General features: G+C 37.9%; 1 protein-coding gene across 4 annotated transcripts in view; it reads left to right on the top strand.

Moving 5' to 3' along the window:
* LOC137237863 (platelet binding protein GspB) overlaps nt 1-24,767 on the top strand; it is a 66,623-nt gene that overhangs the window by 12,908 nt on the left and 28,948 nt on the right. For 3 of the 4 annotated variants that reach the window (XM_067762169.1, XM_067762171.1, XM_067762172.1), the window contains exons 10-12: nt 71-151; nt 12,590-12,696; nt 12,762-12,832. In XM_067762169.1, coding sequence (XP_067618270.1) covers nt 71-151; nt 12,590-12,696; nt 12,762-12,832 — 259 coding nt within the window. The remainder of the gene's footprint in view (nt 1-70; nt 152-12,589; nt 12,697-12,761; nt 12,833-24,767) is intronic. The other variant, XM_067762170.1, reaches the window with a different exon arrangement.

The raw sequence follows: 24,767 nt of genomic DNA on the forward strand, positions 1-24,767 counted from the left end.
TAAACTAAAATAGGTTTTTTTGATTCAAAAGTAACCAGTAACCATTTTCTGCTTGTCCATTTATTTGCAGTTTTGCGTTTACTGTTGATGTGCACACCGAAGAGATTCAAAAGAAATTGGATGAGCTTCTTAATTTCGAGGACAACCAACGGTAAATAAATATAAATATACTGGTCATAAAAATAGAGAAAATGCGCTGAGATTCCGATTCTTTAAATGATGCAGAACTTATTTCCTTTTGGCCGTTTCTTCGCAAATTCCAGTCTTCATCAGTAAGATTGCCTATTCAATACGAAAAGCAAAACATTCGCTAATTTTAAATTAGAAGAAATATATTGCATTTGTTCAGTTTTTCGAATTAAAAAAATTGTATTCCTGATGAAGGGACAAACTTGCGTCTAAACGCGTTTAAGAAAATAAGAATCTATTTTATGTTCTCAATTATAATGGTTTCGTTTTCGTAACTGCATTTATGAAGTAAAATTCCGTTAGATGGGGAGGCAATTTCATCGAATGGAACCAATGCGCAATGATAACTTGTTATACATAAGTTTATTGTTGGTTCGAATTCAAGCTCAATACCCTTAACGAAAATTTTTGCGATAATTATTTAATTTTTCCACAATACAGAAATAATTGTTTTTGTTTTAATCGGTCTATTGATTAAGGATTCTTTTATCGAATTCGAGCTCGTTAGTTTTTGCTTCCCAAGGCAGTCGGTTCTATGTACCGGAGCGACTAGGGATTTTTCCCGACCAAGGACTGTCATTTCAGTGTAACCCCATTTAATTTGTTGCGTCCCTCCCACAAATTGTCATCCTCCCAGCAGCTCCTTGCAGCGGGACTGCTCCATATTCTCTTGCTCCGGGAAGGTATCGAATTCAATCCGGGTCCGTCTCCTGACCCCGGTCCTGAGAAATGGTTTTGCTGCATCTGCCGGAAAAGAATCTTTTTAGGAAGGTCATACTCTGTTCAATGTGTCTCGCGTAAGGGATGGTTGCATCGGACAGGTTGTTCTGGGCTTGATCCCAAAACCCGACGTCCACGTAACTTTTATAAATCTTTTGTGGCTCTTTGCTGTTCACGTCCAAGGGCGTCCCGTAGTCTACGCCTTAGCGCCCCCCACTACCTTCCAGCAGCCCAGCTGCTCAGCAAGCCACAACTAGTACCCGCTGCTGCTCGCGCCCCGCGGCGCCAACAACTCAAACAGCTGCTACCACTCAACTACTATCTTCGTAGCAGAGTCGGTAGCAATGCTGAGCATCAGCCCCTGCCCCCGTCTTCTTCTCCCCCCCCCCCCCCCCCCCTCTTTTCCGGCAGCAATCGTGTAGGTCAGGGAAACAGACTCTTAGTCCCTAACCCCATTTGCACCGTTTGCCAGCACAGAATATATATGTTAGCGACATCCGCCCAAGGCAGGTGCCACTTTCCCAGATGTTCTGGTCTCCGCGACAGCAACCCCGCGACGGGTTTCATTGCGCCATGTTGCCAGGTCGCAAACCCCAATCTACCGGGTACCCCAATGCTTGCCCAAGGACGCCCAGTCCCAGGGCCACAACAGCAGTTGCGTCCTGGCCTTCCTCAACCCAGGCGTAGTCACCCGTCACTTACTCCCAGAGTGGCGACGTCTCCCTCTATGCACTTCAGAATTCTGCAGTTAAACTGTAATGGACTAACTGGGAAGATCACGGAGATAGTCGATTTCATGAAGCGGCACAAGATTCGCATTGCTGCGATTCAAGAGACTAAACTCACAGCAAGATCTGCACTGCAAACCTGTTCTGGGTATAATGTCCACAGAAAAGATCGCATGAGCGGAAATGGAGGCGGCCTCGCGTTTATCATACACCACTCTGTGCAATATCATATATTTGATCCTGGCATCGACCGCAGGGACAATGTCTTAGAACGTCAAGGCCTATCTGTCCGGTCAGGCGATGCAAACCTAGAAATCATCAACATCTACATCCCTCCTGCCACCTGTTGCCCCAGTGGATACCGCCCTAATATCAGAGCCTTACTCACTGGCAACAATCGCATTATCTTAGGCGACTTTAATGCCCATCACGATCTATGGCATTCAAACTTATGGGCGGACAGTAGGGGTGAGATGTTGGCGCATCAAATAGAAGAAACGACGTTCTGCACAATAAACGGAGACGCCCCCACACGTATGGTAGGAAGCTGTCACAGTTCGCCGGATATCTCAATCGTAAGCGCAGAACTCGTAAACTGCGTCAACTGGCAGCCGATGGTAACATTGGCATCCGACCACCTGCCTATACTTATTTCGTTCGAGCGTACCGCCGGCTTCATCTTTACAGAAAAACGCACTTTCATAAACTTTAAAAAAGGAAAGTGGGACGAATACAAATCTTTTACAGACAGCCTCTTTGCTGCCCTCCCTATCCCGACTGATGCCCGCCAAGGGGAGCGTGCTTTCCGCAAGGTCATTGAATCCGCCTCGGCAGGTTTCATTCCCGCCGGGACAATTCCCGAAATTCGGCCCAATTCCCGGCGGAGGCCGCAAATTTAGCGAGAGAACGTGACCTTATAAGACAGCTCGACCCGGGCGACCCCCAAATAAGGGATATAAACCAACGCATCAGATTGCTTGTGGATGAACACAAGCGGGCGAAATGGGAGGAGCACCTAAGAGGTTGTAACCTCTCTGCCGGTGTGGGTAAACTTTGGTCCACCGTAAAGTCCCTATCGAATCCGTCTAAGCACAATGACAAAGTTTCCATCGCATCCGGCGATAAAGTGCTGTTGGATTCGAAAAAATGCGCGAGCGCTTTCTGCCGTCAATATGTAATGCATTCTACGGTCGACAAAGATAGACGGAGGGCCAACAGACACGCACATAAACATAAATTCAGCGCGTCACCAATTACCATCTGTAATGTACCATGTCGGTTCGCTAGATGTTATAGCAGCAATGCAATGTTATACGGGCGTGCATGCTAGTTGGACCTGGTCTAAGCTCTTCGGCTGGGGTGGATACTTGTATAACTATTCACACTGCATACATACATAAACATAATTTTCATGCACTTGATTTTCTTCTTATATAAAATCCTAATATAAACAACAGCAAATTACACGTCGGACAATAATCACAGACAACACAGAATACCAGTTAAGCGGACGGACGCATAGAAAATTGTTTCCTACGGGGAACGTAAATTGTAGCGAAACGAGACGACAACAGAACGACAAGAAGGGCATTGCATCATGGAGACTCAGATGTTATTAAGTCTCCGCTCTCTCCCTTCCCAACCATTATACGAGAGTACAACATCTCTCCCGTCCCAACCTAATATAACAATCAGCGCCTGAGATCACATAGTTTTATACCACTTTACACTTTATTCATTGTATATTTTTGGTATTCAATATCGTTACATACGAACTAGTTTTATTTATAACAGGATAAATTTGTTTATACTATCTCTAGTCTAAGTTCTTCGAACATTTAAATAATTCAACATTTAGGTGTACACGAAATCGCAAACCCAAATCATAAACAAAAGTTACTTTACGAACGCTAAGCGAGAATAAAATCATTTATAGCACTTTCAAATAAATGTGTCTGGGGTACATGCATGTGTGCATGCAATCGCCAATTATAAATTTACTGGTTTTTTTTCTTGTGTTACGTACCTTGTTTAATCCGCGATGATGGCCCGTTGTTTGCGCAAACACCTGGTCCTCAATGGAAATTCGCCGATGGTAGATATTGAGTAGATATATATTCCCGCTTTTACAATCCGCTCATTAGACACTTTACATATTTAAACATTTAGGTACAATTATGAATGAATTTACGAATGAATGTAAGAACGACCTCTAATTTAGAGGTGAGTTTTGTACTAGGTTTTAAACATACTACGCAATGCGCTTTTACTTTATAAAAAAAATTAATAAGTTTATGAAAAAAATTGTATGTTAAATTATGCACATGCATATAAATTATGAAATGATTTCAGAAAAAAAAAACTCGTTCCAAATGCCGAGATTGACACGTATGTCCCAAATTTGTAACGCCGGTGAGTTTTGTTGTATCCCTGAACCAAGCAGCTTCCACAGTATGCCAATGAGCGGAAATTTATATATATATATTTGCTCTGGTAGGCGTAAAACGTTGCATAAAGGTTATGAAAAAGATTACTGGTGAGCCGAACGAGACTATCACTTTTAGCGGAACTTAATTTGTCGCCAATCCTCTTCCAGTATAATCTCGCATCAGTCAGCGCAAACCAGGCAACAATATGATGCCGTTAAAATTTAGCTGATTGGGAGCCACTAATTAATTTAGCGGAGCACCCTCACAATGCTGTTGCTATAATAGCCTAAAATTTCACTATTCTTTATTGCACTTTTCTTTTACGATTTATAGAAGTTAATCGACTTCATATAACGTGCCATCAGTTACACAAACGAATAGTGTTTTCTTTTAATTGTTCATTTAGAAATTTCCGCTTTTACAAAAATACTTCTGAATTTTCATCTATCTCGCTCAACGTCTCCAACAAAAATCCTCGAGTCTGCCCAAAAAAACCGTTCGCCTCGCTCGTTTTAAAATAAAGGCGCTATCACAGTTCAGTGGAGTCAAATGCGTCCACGTAGTGATAGTCATATTACTTTATATGTTCGGACATTTGAGGAAACATAATTAAATTGGCAGTACAGCGAAGGAAAATGCTACAGTACAGGCAAAATTAAATAGTACAACCCAGATATAATATTTGCACACATCACACATCAGCGCCAGAGAGGTTGAAGATGCCATTGGTCACGCTAAACCATCCAAAGCAGTAGACCCAGACGGCATAGCCATGCCGATACTTAAAAGCCTAGGGAAAGAGGGTTTGCTGTCTTCTTATGTCCCCAGAACACCATCAACATAATGAGGCGAGAATACTCCCCATCAGGGAGAGAAATGAGATGCTAACCAAACAGTTCCTGTTGAATACCCAGAAACCTGGGCATCCAAACGGACATCGGATTGATGAGCCAACACCGCCTAGGGGCTTAAGGAGTCATCTCCGTAAGCATTTTGAGCAAATACGGCACCTGAGAACCCAGCCGTATGAAGCAAAAAAACACAAGCAGGTCCTTGGTGAACTCCACAAACAGGCGTCGGACCTTTATGTCACGAATTGCCCGGTGAATCCAGTACTCAAAAAAAAGTACCCAAAACTTTTGGAAGAGGAACGCATACTCCCCAGGGAAACGCGTGTCACTCTTGCTCAACTTCGTTCTGGATACTATAACAGGTTATACTCTTACCTATCCAGAATCAACCCCGACATACAAAATATATGCCCCGCTTGCAACGTGTCCCCACATGACACCAACCATCTCTTTAATTGTAACGTGGAACCAACGCCTCTAACACCCCTTTCATTATGGTCCACCCCTGTTGAAACAGCAAGTTTCCTTGGACTCCCGTTAGAGGATATCGATGACAATTTGTGATCGGTCGCGGCTGTTAGGTGGGGCGAAGCACTGCTACAACAACAACAACAACAGTTTTTGCGATGATTATTGTTTTTTTTTTTATACTCAGCGTGCTTTGCACACAGAGTATATTAACTTTGATTGGATAACGGTTGGTTGTACAGGTATAAAGGAATCGAGATAGATATATACTTCCATATATCAAAATCATCAGTATCGAAAAAAAAAATTTGATTGAGCCATGTCCGTCCGTCCGTCCGTCTGTCCGTAAACACGATAACTTGAGTAAATTTTGAGGTATCTTAATGAAATTTCGTATGTAAGTTCCTGGGCACTCATCTCAGATCACTATTTAAAATGAACGAAATCAGACTATAACCACGCCACCTTTTGATAATTCATTACCAAAGGCGGCTAAAGCGATAAAACTTGGTAGGTGGGTTGACCTTATGACGCAGAATAGAAAATTAGTATAATTTTGGACAATGGGCGTGGCACCGCCCACTTTTAAAATAAGGTAATTTAAAAGTTTTGCAAGCTGTAATTTGGCAGTCGTTGAAGATATTGTGATGAAATTCGGCAGGAATGTTACTCATATTACTATATGTGTGCTAAAATTTGCAAAATCGGATGACAAACACGCCCAAAAATTTAAAAGTCAAATTTTAACATAAAATTGAATATCTTTACAGTTTATAAGTAAATTATGTCAACATTCAACTCCAGTAATGATATGGTGCAGCAAAATAAAAAAATAAAAGAAAATTTCAAAATGGGCGTAGCCCCGCCTTTTTTCATTTAATTTGTCTAGAATACTTTTAATGCCATAAGTCGAACAAACATTTACCAATCCTTGTGAAATTTGGTAGGGGCATAGATTGTATGACGATAACTGTTTTCTGTGAAAATGGGCGAAATCGTTTGAAGCCACGCCCTGTTTTTATACACAGTCGACCGTCTGTCCTTCCGCTCGGCCGTTAACGCGATAACTTGAGCAAAAATCGATATACCTTTACTAAACTCAGTTCACATACTTATCTGAACTCACTTTATCTTGGTATTAAAAATGGGCTAAATCCGACTATGACGCCCACTTTTTCGATATCGAAATTTCGAAAAATGAAAAAAAATGCCATAAACAATAATAAAAAATATAACTTTAGTTAAAACTTTGTAAAATGGGTGTGACACCTACCATATTACATAGAAGAAAATGAAAAAGTTATGCGGGGCGAAGTCAAAAGCCCTTGGAATCTTGGAAGGAATACTGTTCGCGGTATTACATATATAAATAAATTAGCGGTACCCGACAGATCATGATCTGGGTCACGCTGGTCCACATTTTGGTCGATATCTCGAAAACGCCTTCACACATACAACTAAGGGCCACTCCCTTTTAAAACCCTCATTAATACCTTTAATTTGATACCCATATCATACAAACACATTCTAGTGTCAGCCTGGTCCACCTTTATGGCGATTTCTCGAAAAGGCGTCCACCTGTAGAACTATGGCCCACCACTTTTAAAATACTCTTTAATACCTTCCATTTTTTTCGGTATGTGTAGTGGAACTTTTTTTCCTGAGCCCAAATCCTATCGAAAAATCGATGGCGCGATATAGGTTATCTTTCGTCCATACAAATCGGCCAAGGTTACTATACATATTTGTTTACATTATGTACTTTCACAGAATAAATTACAATATACTTATGTAGAAACTTATCATGCATAATATGCATATACACATCGTCCCGTTTATTCGTTAACCTCGTATCTACAAGTGAGACATTTTCGGTAAAGCGAACGCGGTTGCCACACCATGTTTTCATTTGGGACCAAAATTCATCGAAAAAAAGGACCAAACTTTTGTTTTATTTTATTAGTATAAAATAAAAAATTTTAGGATGTTTCCATATAAAATTTTACTAAACATAGTGAGGACTTTCCTTTAATTCAAGCTGAACAAGCATGCAACCAAAAATGGTACTGTATTTGAAGTAGGATAAGTCTATGTCTTTCACCAACCAAACGTTGTGAACCTAGTTTTGGTCACAAAGCTCTTGGTTCTAGCATTATGTTGTTGATTGCAATGAAATAAAATGTATAGTGCGGTTAGGTTATAGTAAGAAACGGTTCAAAATTTGTGTTCTGGTGTTGCCGAACTATGTATGTGGAAAATTCAGTAAATCATAAATGAAACTAGGCAATTTTGTTAGTGCTATTTTTATAGATGCTTACTTTTTCCCTTAACGTTTAAACTTCATATCAGAGCCTAGATTCAGTAAGTGTGAGTTTTGATCCCAGGCCTCAGAGGTTCTGCTAGCATCTACGGGAATAATTTTATACAAAACATTTCTTCCGAAATCAAATCTCCTTCCTGCTTCCTCCTGTCTTCGAGTTAAAATATTTCTTGTGCCAAGATACTTAGTTTTCAATTACCTTGCGTGGCTTAACACCACAATAGGCCTGGAATTTCTTGAACTCATTGAGCTGGGTGAGAAAGATTTAAATATCAACGTGCCAAACGAGAAGTAATGCATATAATTTCTTTGTATAAGTTTTGAAAGTGTTAGGCTCACGGCAGAGTGCTCGCTATAAGCTATGCTAGGCGAGAAGCAATTTTTATTTTCATATATTTTACATAGTGTTATATAACCGATTGAAATATCTAGCCGTTATTAATATTATTATAAAACAAGAGTTTTTTTTATTAGTCGGTTATTTCATCAACAATTAACGACAATGTGTTTGCCAACACTTTTCTTTTTAATGCCTGGCATAAATTATATCCTAGGTGAAATGTTATTGTTCTGGTACATTTTATTGACTGAGCAATTTTTATGGTGAGAGTTCCATTGAAGTAAATTCAAAATCATATGGGGACTAATGAAAGTGTGGCAAATTTTTGGGCAATATTGTGAATTTTTACCTGAGTGAAAAATAAAGGAAAGTACCAATCGTGGCTACTGCCTAAAAAGGACCAAAATTTAAGAAAAGGGACCAGCGAACCAAATGGGGTTGGAAGGGACCATTTTTGGTCCAAATGGACCAAAGTGGCAACCGTGAAAGCGAAGAAAACTACCTTTCAAATTTCTCCACAGACACTGGTGAGTTTTTCGGTGATGACAGCGTTACCACTTGGGCCAGAATCGCGGATAAAAGAACTGGTAACGATATTCGGTTACATAATGTTCTGGGTACTATATTACCGGTAACGCTCAGAATCGGGGCGTTAGTATCAGATTAGTGATGTGAGTATCATTTAGTGATACTAATATTCGTCACAATATATAGCGGAAAAAACTCTTGCCAACAAGTACTAATTTGTCGTTGGCACTTGAAAAGTAAAGTCCCCCTGCTCTGATGAATTGCTCGGAATCATGGACGGTGTCGAGAGAAGATGAGATGGGTCCTAGAGTGTTTGAGAGAAAAGTTCTCCGGAAGATTTATGGAGGTATTGCAGTGAAAATTTGTATGTTGCATTTGATTTGCTAGTGAAAGCGCGACGTTGCCAAAGCTGCTCAAACTATGCCGTAGGATTTAATGCTCTGTGATAAAAAGTAACACTGCTGCAACAACTGCAGCTCGAACACACCCATAATGATGAGCTTTACGCAGATATGAAGATAGTGTAGCGAATAATAGCCCAAAGGCTTCGTTGGCTAGGTCATGTTATGCGAATGAACGAAGACGTTCCGGCCATGAAAGTATTTCAGGCGACACCGTAGTTTGGAAGAGGAGGAGGGGAGACCACCACTAAGTTGGGAGAGCAGGTGGAGGAGGACTGACCTCCCTTGGCGTCTCAATTGGTGTCAGTTATCGCCAAACATAGATAACTGGCGTGGCTTGTTACGAAACGGCAAAAATCGTTTAGGCGGTGTAGCGCCAATTAATGATGATGATTCCAAATAAAAAAATTATTTTGCAGTTATGGAAATAATTAAAAAAAAACAACTATCACAAAAATTTGTGTTAAAGCCCTTGAGCCTATCGAACGAAGTATCTTTAATCAATAGGCCAATAAAAACCAAAACAATTATTAATAAACTATAAAACACATGGAATTGTCGAAAAGCAACTGACAGTAAACCGAGATCCAACACTAGCAGGTGTAGGGTTATCTACTTAAATTAAATATACTGTATTTTTGTAAATTATTTTTATTTTACTTTACTTTTAATGTTCTTTCAAAATGAAATTTTATAAGTTAGTTATTTCAGAATTTTTAAAATGTGAAAATAAGTAATTTTTGTGAGATTGATTTTCAACAAATAAAATAATATTTTAAAAAATAGTTATTATCTTAACTATATTGGCGATCCGTGCTTAAATTGTTTTTCAAAAGATGCTGAATAATTTCACGCGAATTTATAATATTTATCTGTGAGATGCAATATTTTACATTCATAGACAAATAAATCTATACATGTATCTGATCTAAATGACAAAATAACGCAGAAAATATAAAAAGTAACTTATAGAGGAACATATCATTCAAATTTTAATGCAACTTCAGCTACTACAACTACCATTAAATGCAACAGCAAAATCATTAGTATCACTTTCACGAAATTAAATTTTTTCATCAAACTTTACAACTTTCCGAAATTTCCGTTGGTATTTTTTGAGTCAAAATACATGCAATAATAATTAACTTAAGTGCAACACCAAATCATATTGGAACAGTTTACGCCAAACGATTTTCGTATGCAATAATAATAACCAATTTAACGCCATTGCAACATTTTTGAAAATTTCTCGACAACAACAACAATCAATAATCAGACTTAAAACCATTGCAAGATCTTTGAAGATTCCTTGACAGCAACAACAATCAATTATAAAAATTTTAATTGAAATTCACAACAAGTTATTTAATCATATTTTTTATTTACTTTAATATTTTATCAATATTTAACTTTTTTTTTTAAAAAAATATTTTGTCTTGATTACCTTTTTATTGAGTTGGATTTTTATTCATTCAATTAAATATTTTCAAATTTGTTTTTACTTTTGTACACCCCTTCTCCAATTTGTTTTAAAATGTATCGATCATCCATTCGTACACGAAATTTTACAACAAGAGATATACAAACTCCGCAAAACGAATAAATTAATATTTAAACAATAACCTCATTTTCAATTCGAAAATAACACAAAACACTAAAAAAAACAGAAAAACAAATTTCTACAATTTTAAAAAAATATCTAAAGATTTTTTAAAATAAATTTTAACATGTTTTCCTAAATATCAATATTTCACATTGAAATGTAAATCATATTAAAAACTCAACAATATACCTATTAACATGACTCAATTAATGATAAATTCATATAACCCATGAACGAATAAAATATTCAACTTTTCATTCCTTATCAACAACTTGGACATACATTATACAGAGTACAATTATATATTGAACACATTCTGCATAATACAAGTTTTTAATTTTTGAGTAATTGTGCACACAAAGTTGCCATCTACTATTACTCAACCTAATTCTAGATTCTTCTATTACATCATGATAAATAACAATATTTCACAAACAACATAGCAATAACACAACCAAATATTAATATATATAAAATATTAACGCAATAAGTAAACAATAACGACAACTAAAAATAAAATATAAAGTAAATCAAATAATCAAAAAATTGAGTAATTACATCAATACCAACATAAACTTTTAACACAACTAACACAAAATTCAAATAAAAAAATAAATTTTTCGTTTCACTGGAGGAGGAGTAAATGTAGGGTTATCAACTTAAATTAAATATACTGTATTTTTGTAAATTATTTTTAATTTACTTTACTTTTAATATTCTTTCAAAATGAAAATTTATAAGTTAGTTATTTCAGAATTTTTAAAATGTGAAAATAAGTAATTTTTGTAAGATTGATTTTCAACAGATAAAATAATAATATTTTAAAAAATAGTTATTATCTTAACTATAGTTATTATCTTAACGAAACGCTGTATAACAATAGCAGGTATCTGAAAATGTGTTTCTTCTATTCCAAATAAAAAATATAATTTCTCAATTATGGTAAAATTTAACAAAAAAAAATTTAAAAAAATGATAAAAAAATTTTAAGGACTACCTTTAAAAATAGAAGGCAATTTTTCCTTTAATACAGACATAGTCTTGTTGGATTTTGACTAAAAAACTTTAACAATAGCTCTTGTAAAAGAATTTTGGGATTTAAAATTATAAAGGTAGAGTGCGTGTTTAAATTTTAAATAATCAATTAGTTAATCCCAAGTACATGGTTGGCCTTAAATTGAAAGATTGCGCTCCACCTTTATAGTTTTAAATCCCATAATTCTTTTACAAGAGCTTTTGTAAAATTTTTTTAGTCTAAATTCAACAAGACTATGTCTGTATTAAAGGAAAAATTGCCTCCTTGTTTGTCACCAGGCTTCTAACTAAGTGCCAAGTTTCAAGCCTTTAGGTAAGCGGGAAGTTAGTTAAAAATGGATTGAAAGATTCCCAAAATTAAAATTAATTTTCCTAATAACTCGATCCATGCGCCACCTAGCGGACTTTTTTTGATAAAATGTTACATTGTCACGGGGTTCTGACCCACGGCCCAAGTTTCAAGTCTCTAGCTCAGCGGGAGGTTACTTAAAAATCGATCGCAAGATTCCCTGCGTTTTTTCAGGGATTTTCGTTTATCACGATTCGTCCGCCACCTGGCGTTCACGAATTGTAGTGCCATCGACTCGCAAACTATGTTCTAAGTTTCAAGTCTCTGGATTACCGAGAAGTTAGTTAAAAGTCGATCGCAAAATTTCCATTTTAAAATTAATTTTCTGTATATCTCGATCCGTGCGCCACTAGCGAATTTTTTTTCACTTGCATTGTAATGTCCCCCAGATCTGAACTATGTTCTAAGTATCAAGTGTCTAGCTCAACGGGAAGTTACCGAAAAAGACTTCCGTGGGTCAAAAATTCGTATGGAAATGAGGGGACAAACATGAAAGAGCTTAATATAAAGGTAGTAAAAAACAAAATTATGGTTAAAGGTGTTTAGCTTGAATTCGAACCAAGAATCTTTAATCAATAGGCCTATAAAAACAAAAAAAAATCATAAATCCTTATTTTTATGTTTACAGCAGTCCGCAGTTAAATGAAAAAACCCCACCGCCCATACCCAACATCGAACCAGCGAGTGTTGTCGAAGATCATCCAAAGAAGAATTGCAAAGAGAAATTGAAGAAATGTATGTAAAAAACTGTCCTTTATGAATATTCTTTATACATTATTTTGAAAAAAAAAAAAATTTAGGTTGCTTTGATCATTCGGATTTGGGTGACCATTGTAAAGAAAATCATTCCAGCAAAAAGCGCATTAAAAAGGTAAATTCGCGGTTTGTATTAATAAAGAGTGTTTTATATTTTTTTGGACGGCCATAACCGTTTAAACGCCTAAACGCCAATTAAAGAAAATGCAATTTTTTTTTTTTTATTGAACGGTACATTTCAAAAACTTTGTTTACACAAGAACTAGCAAATATTAATTTATTACGAATGAATTGAATGATTATATTATAATAAGACTAACGTGGTCTTGACTTAGATTTGAAGGCCGAAACATAAATTTTTTCGATAAAGTAGGGTTGTGTGCTTGCCCATTGAAGTTTTAATTTAAATGATTTCAAATAAATAACCGGACAACCAACATTCGAGTTTAGGTAAAAGTTTTAAAGCAGAAGTAATCCGGGAACTGGGAAAATATCGTATTAAACGATACGCGTTTGAAACCATTATGCTACGACCAGCAGAATATGCTTATATTTAAACTTGAATCATGCTACACTACATAGTTAATTCATTTCATTATGAAATAGTTGAGCACCAATGATTTAGTCGATAGAGCAATTGTAGATCGATAAGCAGTTCTACTAGTAAGCTTCGTAGACAGCTATAAGAATTGAGCCGCATAACGACAAAAACATCATCCAAGCTGTTCGCAATACTGTAACTAATTTAGGGAAATTCCACTTATAGTCTAAGAGCCCGTGACTGCCAGACGTTCAGTCATTTTATAAAAGTTGCAATTTCGCCAGTGCATACTCCCAACTGAAGCAGGATCGTTGGTCTATTATAAAACTTGATTCATAGTGGCTTTAACAGATATCGTGCAAACGATTTGCAGAAAACTAGACCTTTCTTTCGTCATTTTGTATATGGTCTTCTTTCGTCTTCGTCACAATATAAGAAGCCACTAGCCTCATTGCCAGACACTTTTCATAGTGGCTTTGTAATGCAAAACTGTACTTTTTCATAAAGCTAAATAATTTTTCATAAGCTGAAAGTTTTTTACAGCAAACAAAATTTCAAAAGTTTTTTTTAAGATTTTGTATTCGAATTTCAGTATAAAATTGCTTCGATGTTCTTTGAAGTTTAGAAGGATTAAAAGTGTCCGGCTAATCAAAGCCACTATGGAAAGTGTCTGGCCGTGCGTTATGCGGCTGCGACCCTTGTGTCGGTTGGAAGGGATGTTAAATCGTTGGGTCTTTGTTATTACTATTGTAAAAGATCACAAACGAAGTTCAGCACGCGACGAGAAAGCGTCTCAATGTTTGTATTGTAAATAGTTGAATTATATATGAAGATAAAAGTTTCCGTCCCACAAAAAATCGGTTTGACTGTGAGTAGTAGTTTCATATCATGTGACACAACCACGGATTGCAAACGACTGTTATTAGTCAAAATATAAACCAAAAAATCGTTCTGAAGGGGTAATGCCACCCGCATAAGACGTACACAAATACGTATCGTATTATAACGATTTTTATGAAATTTGTGATTATCATGCACTTTCTGTTAACGTTCGAATCGCTGAACTGTCAAATAAATAACTCAATTATTCAGTATGCCAAAATTTTCTTTATTTACAACTTTAGTATGTCAGTAGTACAATTACAATGCTGGCGTTCTTCAATTACAGGGTTAAAATCAAACTGACTGATTATTCCTCAGTTTGCGCTGCTTTTATACTCTCTGTTGCCTCGTTCGCATATTTCTCCCAAGGTCTAGACTTTTCGTGAACAGCTGCTTATTTATTTCTCCTGAATGTATGTGATATTCACGTTTTGTCTTCTAGTTATATGCGTATGTATGTGTGAGCTCTTAGCTGCTGCCCACTTGTACATATGTATGTGAAACATTTCCCTGCAAAAAATGCGACTAGTTTAGGAAGAGTCCGGGTTGAGTCGCGAAGGAGTATGCGGCTAATGCCAGTTTTGATACGTTGAACTGTTCAAATTTTGTTTGAGCATGTCATATGAAGATACTAATTGTACCCATTTATACCCGAGCATGAACTACATATGTATATGACCAATACCCTTTGTACCCATATGGGAATTAGTTTTCGTATGGTAAGCGGTTATGTAAATTTCAAACGCAATGTTAAAACTTGCAAAAAATGTTGGATACATCCTATGTAAAAAAATTATTTAGTCACCAACTCATTTCAAGAGATATGGGTCCACGATAGTGGAACATATGGTCCAAGTCATTTAGGTTCGTTATAGGGCTCAGAATTTTTCTTAAATAATTCGAATAAATCACCTATAATCATTTTTATTTAACTCACTTCTTTGCCGCTCTTTTTTTGTTTCTTAAAATGGGCTACATAGATTTCAACCTGACTAATCCCAACTGTACCCAAAAGAGACAAGAGGGGCTCAATTATGCCCCAATGTAGACAAAAGAGATCAATCGGAGACCGTTCTCTTTAGGGATTAGTCGCACTATTTTTTGCAGGGAATCGCTTTGCTGTTAGCTTCGCTGTTTACATGTACATTAGACTGGGTCGATTTATTAACCGATATCGCGCCATCGATTTTTCGATAGGATTTGGGCTCAGGAAAAAAAGTTCCACTACGCATACTCAAAAAAATTATTTTCGAGCCAGCGAAATTTCATTTTTTTTTTTTACTTTTTTCGACTTTGATTTCTAAGGTTTTTTTCATGACCTACTAAAAATGTTCATTTGACTGTAAATTTTGTATGTATACCCTGTCCGACCCAAAATTGTCCGCTAAAAACGTTGTCGATAACATTTTTTTGAAAAAAAAATAATACTATTTTTTTAGTACATAGGTCATGAAAAAAACCTTAAAAATCAAAGTCGAACAAAAGTCATAAAAATTAAATTTCGCAGGCTCGAAAATTATTTTTTTGGGCATGTATAGTGGAACTTTTTTCCTGAGCCCAAATCCTATAGAAAAATCGATGGCGCGATATCGGTTAACTTTCGTCCATACAAATTGACCCACCCTAATGTACATACATATTGTTGCTGCTTGCTTTATTGTTGTTGTACATTTATTTAAAGCAGCATAGTAATAAACCGAAATGCTAATATTGGCCACACTAATATACCAACTATAGATAAATGGATTGAAAATAACTATATATTGACACACACATAATTATATATTGACCCATATTTTGTATAAACCATGATGTAATTAATATTCAGGTGTTCTCATCCCGTTGACGTTTTCCCTTATTCTGACAAGTTCGGCATGCATAATTTAGAGGGTTGTCTATCATACATAACTGCCTTTGAATTCTACTACGATCGGAGTAGATTTTACTATACGTTTAGAAATATAGGCCCCTATTACGGTATACAACTCAACTTAGTTGGGTTGTAACTAAAACAACTCAACTTTCAGACAACTCAACTCCTGTTTGGTATTACGAATTACAACTTATTTCAGTTGAAGTTGAATTGGTGTTGCCAACCTACGAAAGTGAGGATTTGACAGATAAATGAACAGCTGATGAATTCGTGGCGGAAATTTAAGCATTTGCAAAAGTGATTTTGTTATTAAAAGGAAAACGGATATGATATGAAATCTATTTTATAATGGCGAAAATGTTGGTGATTGACATGTCGCGAATACGGAAAACATTCGCGTGATCATTCCAATCCCTTGGAACTACCTAGCACCAAGTAAGAAAATGTTTAATTGACAAATGATGAGCTTCAAATGAAGTTATTTTGCAGATTTGAAAGGAATCATTTTGCTCATTACTAAAGACAATTAAGGACCATTTCCGTAAACGCGTTCGAGGGAAGGCTTTACCCCTATTTTAAATTATGCGCCATACTCAGATTCCTTGCTGATGGCAGCTATCAAAAATGCTGTAGAAATGATTTTGGTGTTGTACTGGTTTTAGATATAATTGAGGAGCATATTTGTGCGAAGTGGATTAAACCCAAACAGCAAAAATTGTATTTTAGTCTAAAATAGGATTCCCAGGAGTAGTGATGAGTATCAATGGGACTCACGTTCGCATATATTGGCTGCATCCGAACTGCGGTCAGCCTCGTCCAAGTTATTCAATGTAATGCTTCGTTTAAACGTTGTATAAATATGTACAAAATTGTTGATTATTGTTTGATTAAAAAAGGTTAAACTACCGGCTTTAAATTTTTTTTTTGATTTGTTAACGTTTTATGAACCCGTGCACCATCTAACTCTTGTCAAAGGTTGTATCAAAAGACGCGTTTTAATCTCCGTTTTTAGGATTCGAAAGCGGAAATTAAAGATTTTATTTCTGTCGAAAAATATTTACAAAAACCCATAAAATGGCCCGAGGGTCCGAAATATGAAGCCCGATCCACAGTCATCACCTTTTTGTGTTGGCGGTCTTTGGCCGCGATTTGTAAAAATTACCCTGGGTGGGTCCAACGCTTTTCTGCATTAGTGTGTACAAAAAATCTGGCAAAATACAACCACATGAAAATTTGAACCGAAATGATATGACAGAAATTAAATTTTTAAATTTTCTTTTCGGATTCTTAAATCGGAGGTCGAAACATGTCGTTTGATACCAACTTTGAAAATTTTTGTTAAAAATTAGGTGGTGAACCGTCTTGTAAAACGTTACCTTTTTTTCAAAACAACTGCAAAATTGTATGAGACAACTGCTAGTAATCAGTTGACAACTACGCTAACACAAGGTTGTAAACGGTAATGCCACAAAAAGTTGTTAGACTAGACAACTCAACCGACATTTTTTTGACAGGTTGAGTTGTAATCTGTAATACCAAATTGCGAAATTTCAACTCAACCAGAGTTGAGTTGTAAACGGTAATAGAGGCAATAATAACTATGTAAGCCGCTACCAGAATTTTTTAGACATAAACATAACTTTGTATTCCCCAAAAGATTATAGACAAAATTTTGCAGAAATCTAAATTTTTTTGAGGAAATTTGTAGAAAAAATTTAGCAATAAAAATTTAGTAGTTTTGTAGTACAAGTAAATACTGGCAAATATAGCTGCCGAAAAAGTGAAGTTATGTTTATATATAATTTTCTTCCGATCTGTTTGGATAATATTTATGTATATTTTAAGCTACGCAGATCTATTGTGTTGGGTGCAAATAAAAATAAGAATAAAGATTATTCCACCTTTCAGCTCGACGTTTCGCCAAATTTCCTTGGCATCTTCAGGAGCGTGACACTGTATTTATTTAATAAAACAACAAAGAACACAATCAGATACATATAGATTTGAAATTTAAAATATTGCAAATAAATATTGATTGCACAAAATTTTTCTTACTTACAATGATTAACGAAAAACACAATTTTTACTAAAACATTTAAACATTTAAAACATTTGAATATTAAAAAATTGCGGAAAGTTAATAAAGTACAAAAAATCGATACCACCTACATGCGGTAAACTTGTCATACTAAAAATTAAATTACAAACATAATAGGTACGCGGCGGCGATATTGTCTGTATCTTCTTTTTTGTTTATGGTGTTTCCTCTTTTCTGCAAAATTCTTAGGCTTTCTAAGGTGTAACGCGCTTTTTCTCTCCTTTCGGTGTCTATTATTTTTATGTTTTCAAAATCAGCTGTGTGTTTGTTTTCTATTGCATGATGTGCCAAAGCTGTGCTTTGTTTTTGTTTACGTATATCTGCTTCGTGCTCAGCTACCCGCGTGCCGAGCGCCCGCTTTGTGGTCCCAATGTAGACCTTATTGCAGCTATCTTCTTTATTCCCTTTACAATGAATTTCGTAAACTACATTGCTACGTTGTTGGAGATCTATGGGTGTTTTTGTTTTTGTAATGCACGTTGCCAAAGTGCAGTTTGACCTGTATGCTAGTGTAGTGTTTGTGTTTGATGTTTTTGTCAAGTCATGTGTGAAATTTTCTGTGAGCCTAGGAATGTAAGTGACACTGAAGTATCGCTTTGTCTGGTTATTTGTATCTGAAGACTGTGTTTTTTGGGCTATATTTTCTATTTCCATTTGTTTCTGATTTATTAAATTTGGTATGATATGGTCTGGATAATTATTCTTTTTAAGCGTCAATTTAATTTTCCTAATATTTGCGTCATGAAAACTTTGATGGCTGATAGATAATATTTTGTCTATAAAGTTCTTCGCCGTATTTATTTTGTATTTGAAAGGCTGTGAGGATATAAAGTTTATGAGGCGCCCAGAAGAGGTTGGTTTCGAATACCAATCCAATATTAGTTTGTTATTGAGCCTGTGTATCCGTGTGTCTAGATAGGGGATGTTGTTGTTTTCTTCCTTTTCGATCGTAAACTTTAGTCGATTATGATATCTATTTAACACATCTAATATAGTATTTGTGTCTTTTCTTTGGATGATGGCGAAAATATCATCTACATATTTGACTAGAAACTTTATTTGTATGTTGAATTACAGAAACAACACAACATTCAAATAAAGTTCCTAGTCAAATATGTAGATGATATTTTCGCCATCATCCAAAGAAAAGACACAAATACTATATTAGATGTGTTAAATAGATATCATAATCGACTAAAGTTTACGATCGAAAAGGAAGAAAACAACAACATCCCCTATCTAGACACACGGATACACAGGCTCAATAACAAACTAATATTGGATTGGTATTCGAAACCAACCTCTTCTGGGCGCCTCATAAACTTTATATCCTCACAGCCTTTCAAATACAAAATAAATACGGCGAAGAACTTTATAGACAAAATATTATCTATCAGCCATCAAAGTTTTCATGACGCAAATATTAGGAAAATTAAATTGACGCTTAAAAAGAATAATTATCCAGACCATATCATATCAAATTTAATAAATCAGAAACAAATGGAAATAGAAAATATAGCCCAAAAAACACAGTCTTCAGATACAAATAACCAGACAAAGCGATACTTCAGTGTCACTTACATGCTTAGGCTCACAGAAAATTTCACACATGACTTGACAAAAACATCAAACACAAACACTACACTAGCATACAGGTCAAACTGCACTTTGGCAACGTGCATTACAAAAACAAAAACACCCATAGATCTCCAACAACGTAGCAATGTAGTTTACGAAATTCATTGTAAAGGGAATAAAGAAGATAGCTGCAATAAGGTCTACATTGGGACCACAAAGCGGGCGCTCGGCCCGCGGGTAGCTGAGCACGAAGCAGATATACGTAAACAAAAACAAAGCACAGCTTTGGCACAGCATGCAATAGAAAACAAACACACAGCTGATTTTGAAAACATAAAAATAATAGACACCGAAAGGAGAGAAAAAGCGCGTTACACCTTAGAAAGCCTAAGAATTTTGCAGAAAAGAGGAAACACAATAAACAAAAAAGAAGATACAGACAATATCGCCGCCGCGTACCTATTATGTTTGTAATTTAATTTTTAGTATGACAAGTTTACCGCATGTAGGTGGTATCGATTTTTTGTACTTTATTAACTTTCCGCAATTTTTTAATATTCAAATGTTTTAAATGTTTAAATGTTTTAGTAAAAATTGTGTTTTTCGTTAATCATTGTAAGTAAGAAAAATTTTGTGCAATCAATATTTATTTGCAATATTTTAAATTTCAAATCTATATGTATCTGATTGTGTTCTTTGTTGTTTTATTAAATAAATACAGTGTAACGCTCCTGAAGATGCCAAGGAAATTTGGCGAAACGTCGAGCTGAAAGGTGGAATAATCTTTATTCTTATTTTTATTTGCACCCAACACAATAGATCTGAGGTTATGTTGTTGACATCACCTTTATTATTTCATCATGGTATAAACTACACCTTTTTCAAGTTAAGTTCAGAAAGTTACAATTGGAGTTCAAAATTTAAAATTGTAGTTCATTGAAGCCTCGAATTTTCAATTCAAGTTCAGAAAATTACAAGTGTGTATCTGCCAAGAAAAGCTGCTCAGTGGAAATTCATCTGGCTCTGTTGGTGCTGGTCGGAGTCGTTATAAAACATGTGGGCCCCGTTCTACCAATTTGTAGGAAAAATTAAAAGAAGCATGACGCTAATTGAAGGAAGAGAAGGTCGGCCTAAATCTCGCCAGAAGTAAATTGCGCAAAGTATTTACTAAAAAGGTTATTAAGATCCATGTTAGTAGCGTTCCATTGAGCTATCCAGCTCTGCATCATGATCAAATCTCAGTTGGCAACACTCAACTAATGTTGACACATTCGTTGAGTGTTACCAACTTTCATAATACTGATCCTGATCGTTCCAATGAGATTTGATCGTGATCCAGAGCCCGATTACTCAATGTGTCGGCAGTTAAAACAAGTCCAAAAATGTATCAAAACACGTTGCCTATAGGGAAAGGGGTGTTAGAGGCGTTGGTTCCACATTACAATTAAAGAGATGGTTGGTGTCATGTGGGGACACATTGCAAGCGGGGCATACATTTTGTATGTCGGGGTTGATTCTGGATAGGTAAGAGTTTAACCTGTTACAGTATCCAGAACGAAGTTGAGCAAGAGTGACACGCGTTTCCCTGGGGAGTATGCGTTCCTCTTCCGCGAGTTTTGGATACTTTTCTTTGAGTACTGGATTCACCGGGCAATTCCTGGCATAAAGGTCCGACGCCTGTTTGTGGAGTTCACCAATGACCTGCTTGTGTATTTCCTCAAAGTGCTTACGGAGATGACTCCTTAAGCCCCTAGGCGGTGCTGGTTGATCAATCAGATGTCTGTTGGGATGCTCAGGTTTCTGGGTATTCAACAGGAACGGTTTGGTCAGCATCTCATTTCTCTCCCTGATGGGGAGTATTCTCGCCTCATTATGCAGATGGTGTTCTGGGGACATAAGAAGACAGCCCGCGGCAATTCTGAGAGCAGTATTTTGGCAGGCCTGTAGCTTCTTCCAGTGGGTAATTTTTAGGCTTGGCGACCATATGGGTGACGCGTAGCACGTAATCGGCTGGCTAATTGTTTGTATGTAGTCATGAGCGTTTCTTTATCTTTTCCCCAGGTACTGCCAGCGAGGGATTTGAGGATTTTGTTACGGCTCTGAATTCTCGGAACAATTGCGGCTGCGTGCTCACCAAAATGTAGATCCTGATCAAACGTCACACCCAAGATTTTGGGGTGTAGAACAGTCGGTAGCGTAGTGCCATCGACGTGGATGTTCAAAATGGTCGACATTTGGGATGTCCATGTTGTAAATAAGGTCGCGGAAGATTTAGTGGGTGATAATGCCAGGTTTCGCGAGGCGAAAAAACTGGAGAGATCAGGGAGGTAGCCGTTTATTTTATTGCATAGCTCATCGATCTGTGGGCCTGGGCCTGTGGCCATTATTGTGCAGTCATCGGCGTAGGAAACGATTGTGACTCCTTCCGGTGGTGAAGGTAGCTAAGATATATTTTTATTCTACATTAGGTAGCTTAGATATGTAGAAATTAAACAAAAGTTGGGATAGGACACCACCCTGTGGCACCCCTTGTTTAATTCTCCTTGGTTTTGATGTTTCATTTCTAAATTGCACCGATGCCTGCCGACCACCCAGATAATTTGCTGTCCACCTTTTAAGACATGGGGGGGAAGAGTAGACCCTTCCAGGTCTTGCAGTAACGAGCCATGGTTGACCGTATCAAAAGCTTTTGGTAGGTCTAGCGCTACGAGTACTGTTCTATGGTGGCGGTTTTGATTTAAACCGCAATTTATCTGGGTGCCAATGGCATTTAGCGCGGTGGTAGTGCTATGGAGTTTGCTGAAGCCATGCTGATGAGAGGCTAGCTGAAAATTTGCTTGGAAATAAGGGAGCAAAATGGCTTCAAGCGTATTTGCTACTGGTGATAGGAGAGATATCGGACGATACGACTCTCCTATGTTAGCTGGTTTACCAGGCTTTAGTAGCGGGACCACCTTGGCCATTTTCCATTTATCGGGTATGACAAAGGTGGAAAGAGACAGGTTGAAGACATGCGCTAAATATTTGAAACCCTCTTTCCCTAGGCTTCCAAGAATCGGCATGGCTATGCCGTCTGGGCACACTGCTTTGGATGGTTTAGCGCGACCAATGGCGTCCTCAACCTCTTTAGCGGTGATGGTGATTGGTGACTCGCTGAATTTGTGTTTATGTGCGTGTCTGTTGACCCTCCGTCTATCTTTGTCGACCGTAGATTGCATTATATATTGTCGGCAGAAAGCGCTCGCGCATTTTTTCGCATCCGACAGCACTTTGTCGCCAAAGGCGATGGAAACTTTGTTTTTGTGCTTAGTCGGATTCGATAGGGACTTTACGGTGGACCAAAGTTTACCCACACCGGTAGAGAGGTTACAACCTCTTGGCTGCTCCTCCCATTTCGCCCGCTTGTGTTCATCCACAAGCAATCTGATGCGTTGGTTTATATCCCTTATTTGGGGGTCGCCTGGATCAAGCTGTCTTATAAGGTCACGTTCTCTCGCTAAGTTTGCGGCCTCCGCCGGGAAGTTGGGCCGGATTTCGGGAATTCTCCCGGCGGGAATGAAACGTGCCGAGGCGGATTCAATGGCCTTGCGGAAGGCACGCTCCCCTTGGCGGGCATCAGTCGGGATAGGGAGGGCAGCAAAGAGGTTGTCTGTATAAGATTTATATTCTTCCCACTATCCTTTTTTGAAGTTTATGAAAGTGCGTTTTTCGGTGACGATGAAGTCGGCGGTACGCTCGAGCGAAATAAGTATAGGCAGGTGGTCGGATGCCAATGTTACCATCGGCTGCCAGTTGACGCAGTTTACTAGTTCTGCGCTCACGATTGAGATATCTGGCGAGCTGTGACAGCTTCCTACCATACGTGTGGGGACGTCTCCGTTTATTGTGCAGAACGTCGTTTCTTCTATTTGATGCGCCAACATCTCACCCCTACTGTCCGCCCGCAAATTTGAATGTCATAGATCGTGATGGGCATTGAAATCGCCTAAGATAATGCGATTGTTGCCAGTGAGTAAGGCTCTGATATTAGGGCGGTATCCACTGGGGCAACAGGTGGCAGGAGGGATGTAGATGTTGATTTCTAGGTTAGCATCGCCTGACCGGACAGATAGGCCTTGACGTTCTAAGACATTGTCCCTGCGGTCGATGCCAGGATCAAATATATAATATTGCACAGAGTGGTGTATGATAAACGCGAGGCCGCCTCCATTTCCGCTCTCGCGATCTTTTCTGTGGACATTATACCCAGAGCAGGTCTGCAATGCAGATCTTGCTGTGAGTTTAGTCTCTTGAATCGCAGCAATGCGGATGTTGTGCCGCTTCATGAAATCGACTATCTCCGTAATCTTCCCAGTTAGTCCATTTCAGTTTAACTGCAGAATTCTGAAGTGCATAGGGGGAGACGTCGCCACTCTGTGGGTAATTGACGGGTGACTACAGTTGGGTTGAGGAAGGCCAGGACGCAATTGCTGTTGTGGCCCTGGGACTGGGCGTCCTTGGACAAGCATTGGGGTACCCGGATGATTTGGGTTTACGACCTGGCAACATGGCGCGATGAAACCCGTCGGGGGGTTGCCGTCGCGAAGACCAGAACATCTAGGAAAGTGGCACCACCCAAGGCAGGAGCTGCATTGGGCGGATGTCGCAAACATATATATTCTGTGCCGGCAAATGGTTCAAACAGAGGTAGGGACTAAGAGTCTGTTTCCCTGACCTACACGATTGCTGCCGGAAAAGAGGGGGGGGGGGGGGGAAGACGGGGGCAGGGGCTGATGCTCAGCATTGCTACCGACTCTACTACGAAGATGTAGTTGTTGTGAGTGGTAGCAGCTGTTTGAGATGCTGGCGCCGTGGGGCGCGAGCAGCAGCGGGTACTTGTTGTGGCTTGCTGAGCAGCGGGGCTGCTGGAAGGTAGTGAGAGGGGCGCGCTTAAACGTAGACTACGGGACGCCCTTGCGTGAACAGCAAGGAGCCACAAAAGATTTATAAAAGTTACGTGGACGTCGGGTTTTGGGATCAAGCCCAGAACAACCTGTCCGATGCAACCATCCCTTACACGAGACACACTGAACAGAGTA

The sequence above is a fragment of the Eurosta solidaginis genome, chromosome 1, assembly GCF_040869045.1.
Source record: "Eurosta solidaginis isolate ZX-2024a chromosome 1, ASM4086904v1, whole genome shotgun sequence".
Classification (NCBI taxonomy): domain Eukaryota; kingdom Metazoa; phylum Arthropoda; class Insecta; order Diptera; family Tephritidae; genus Eurosta; species Eurosta solidaginis.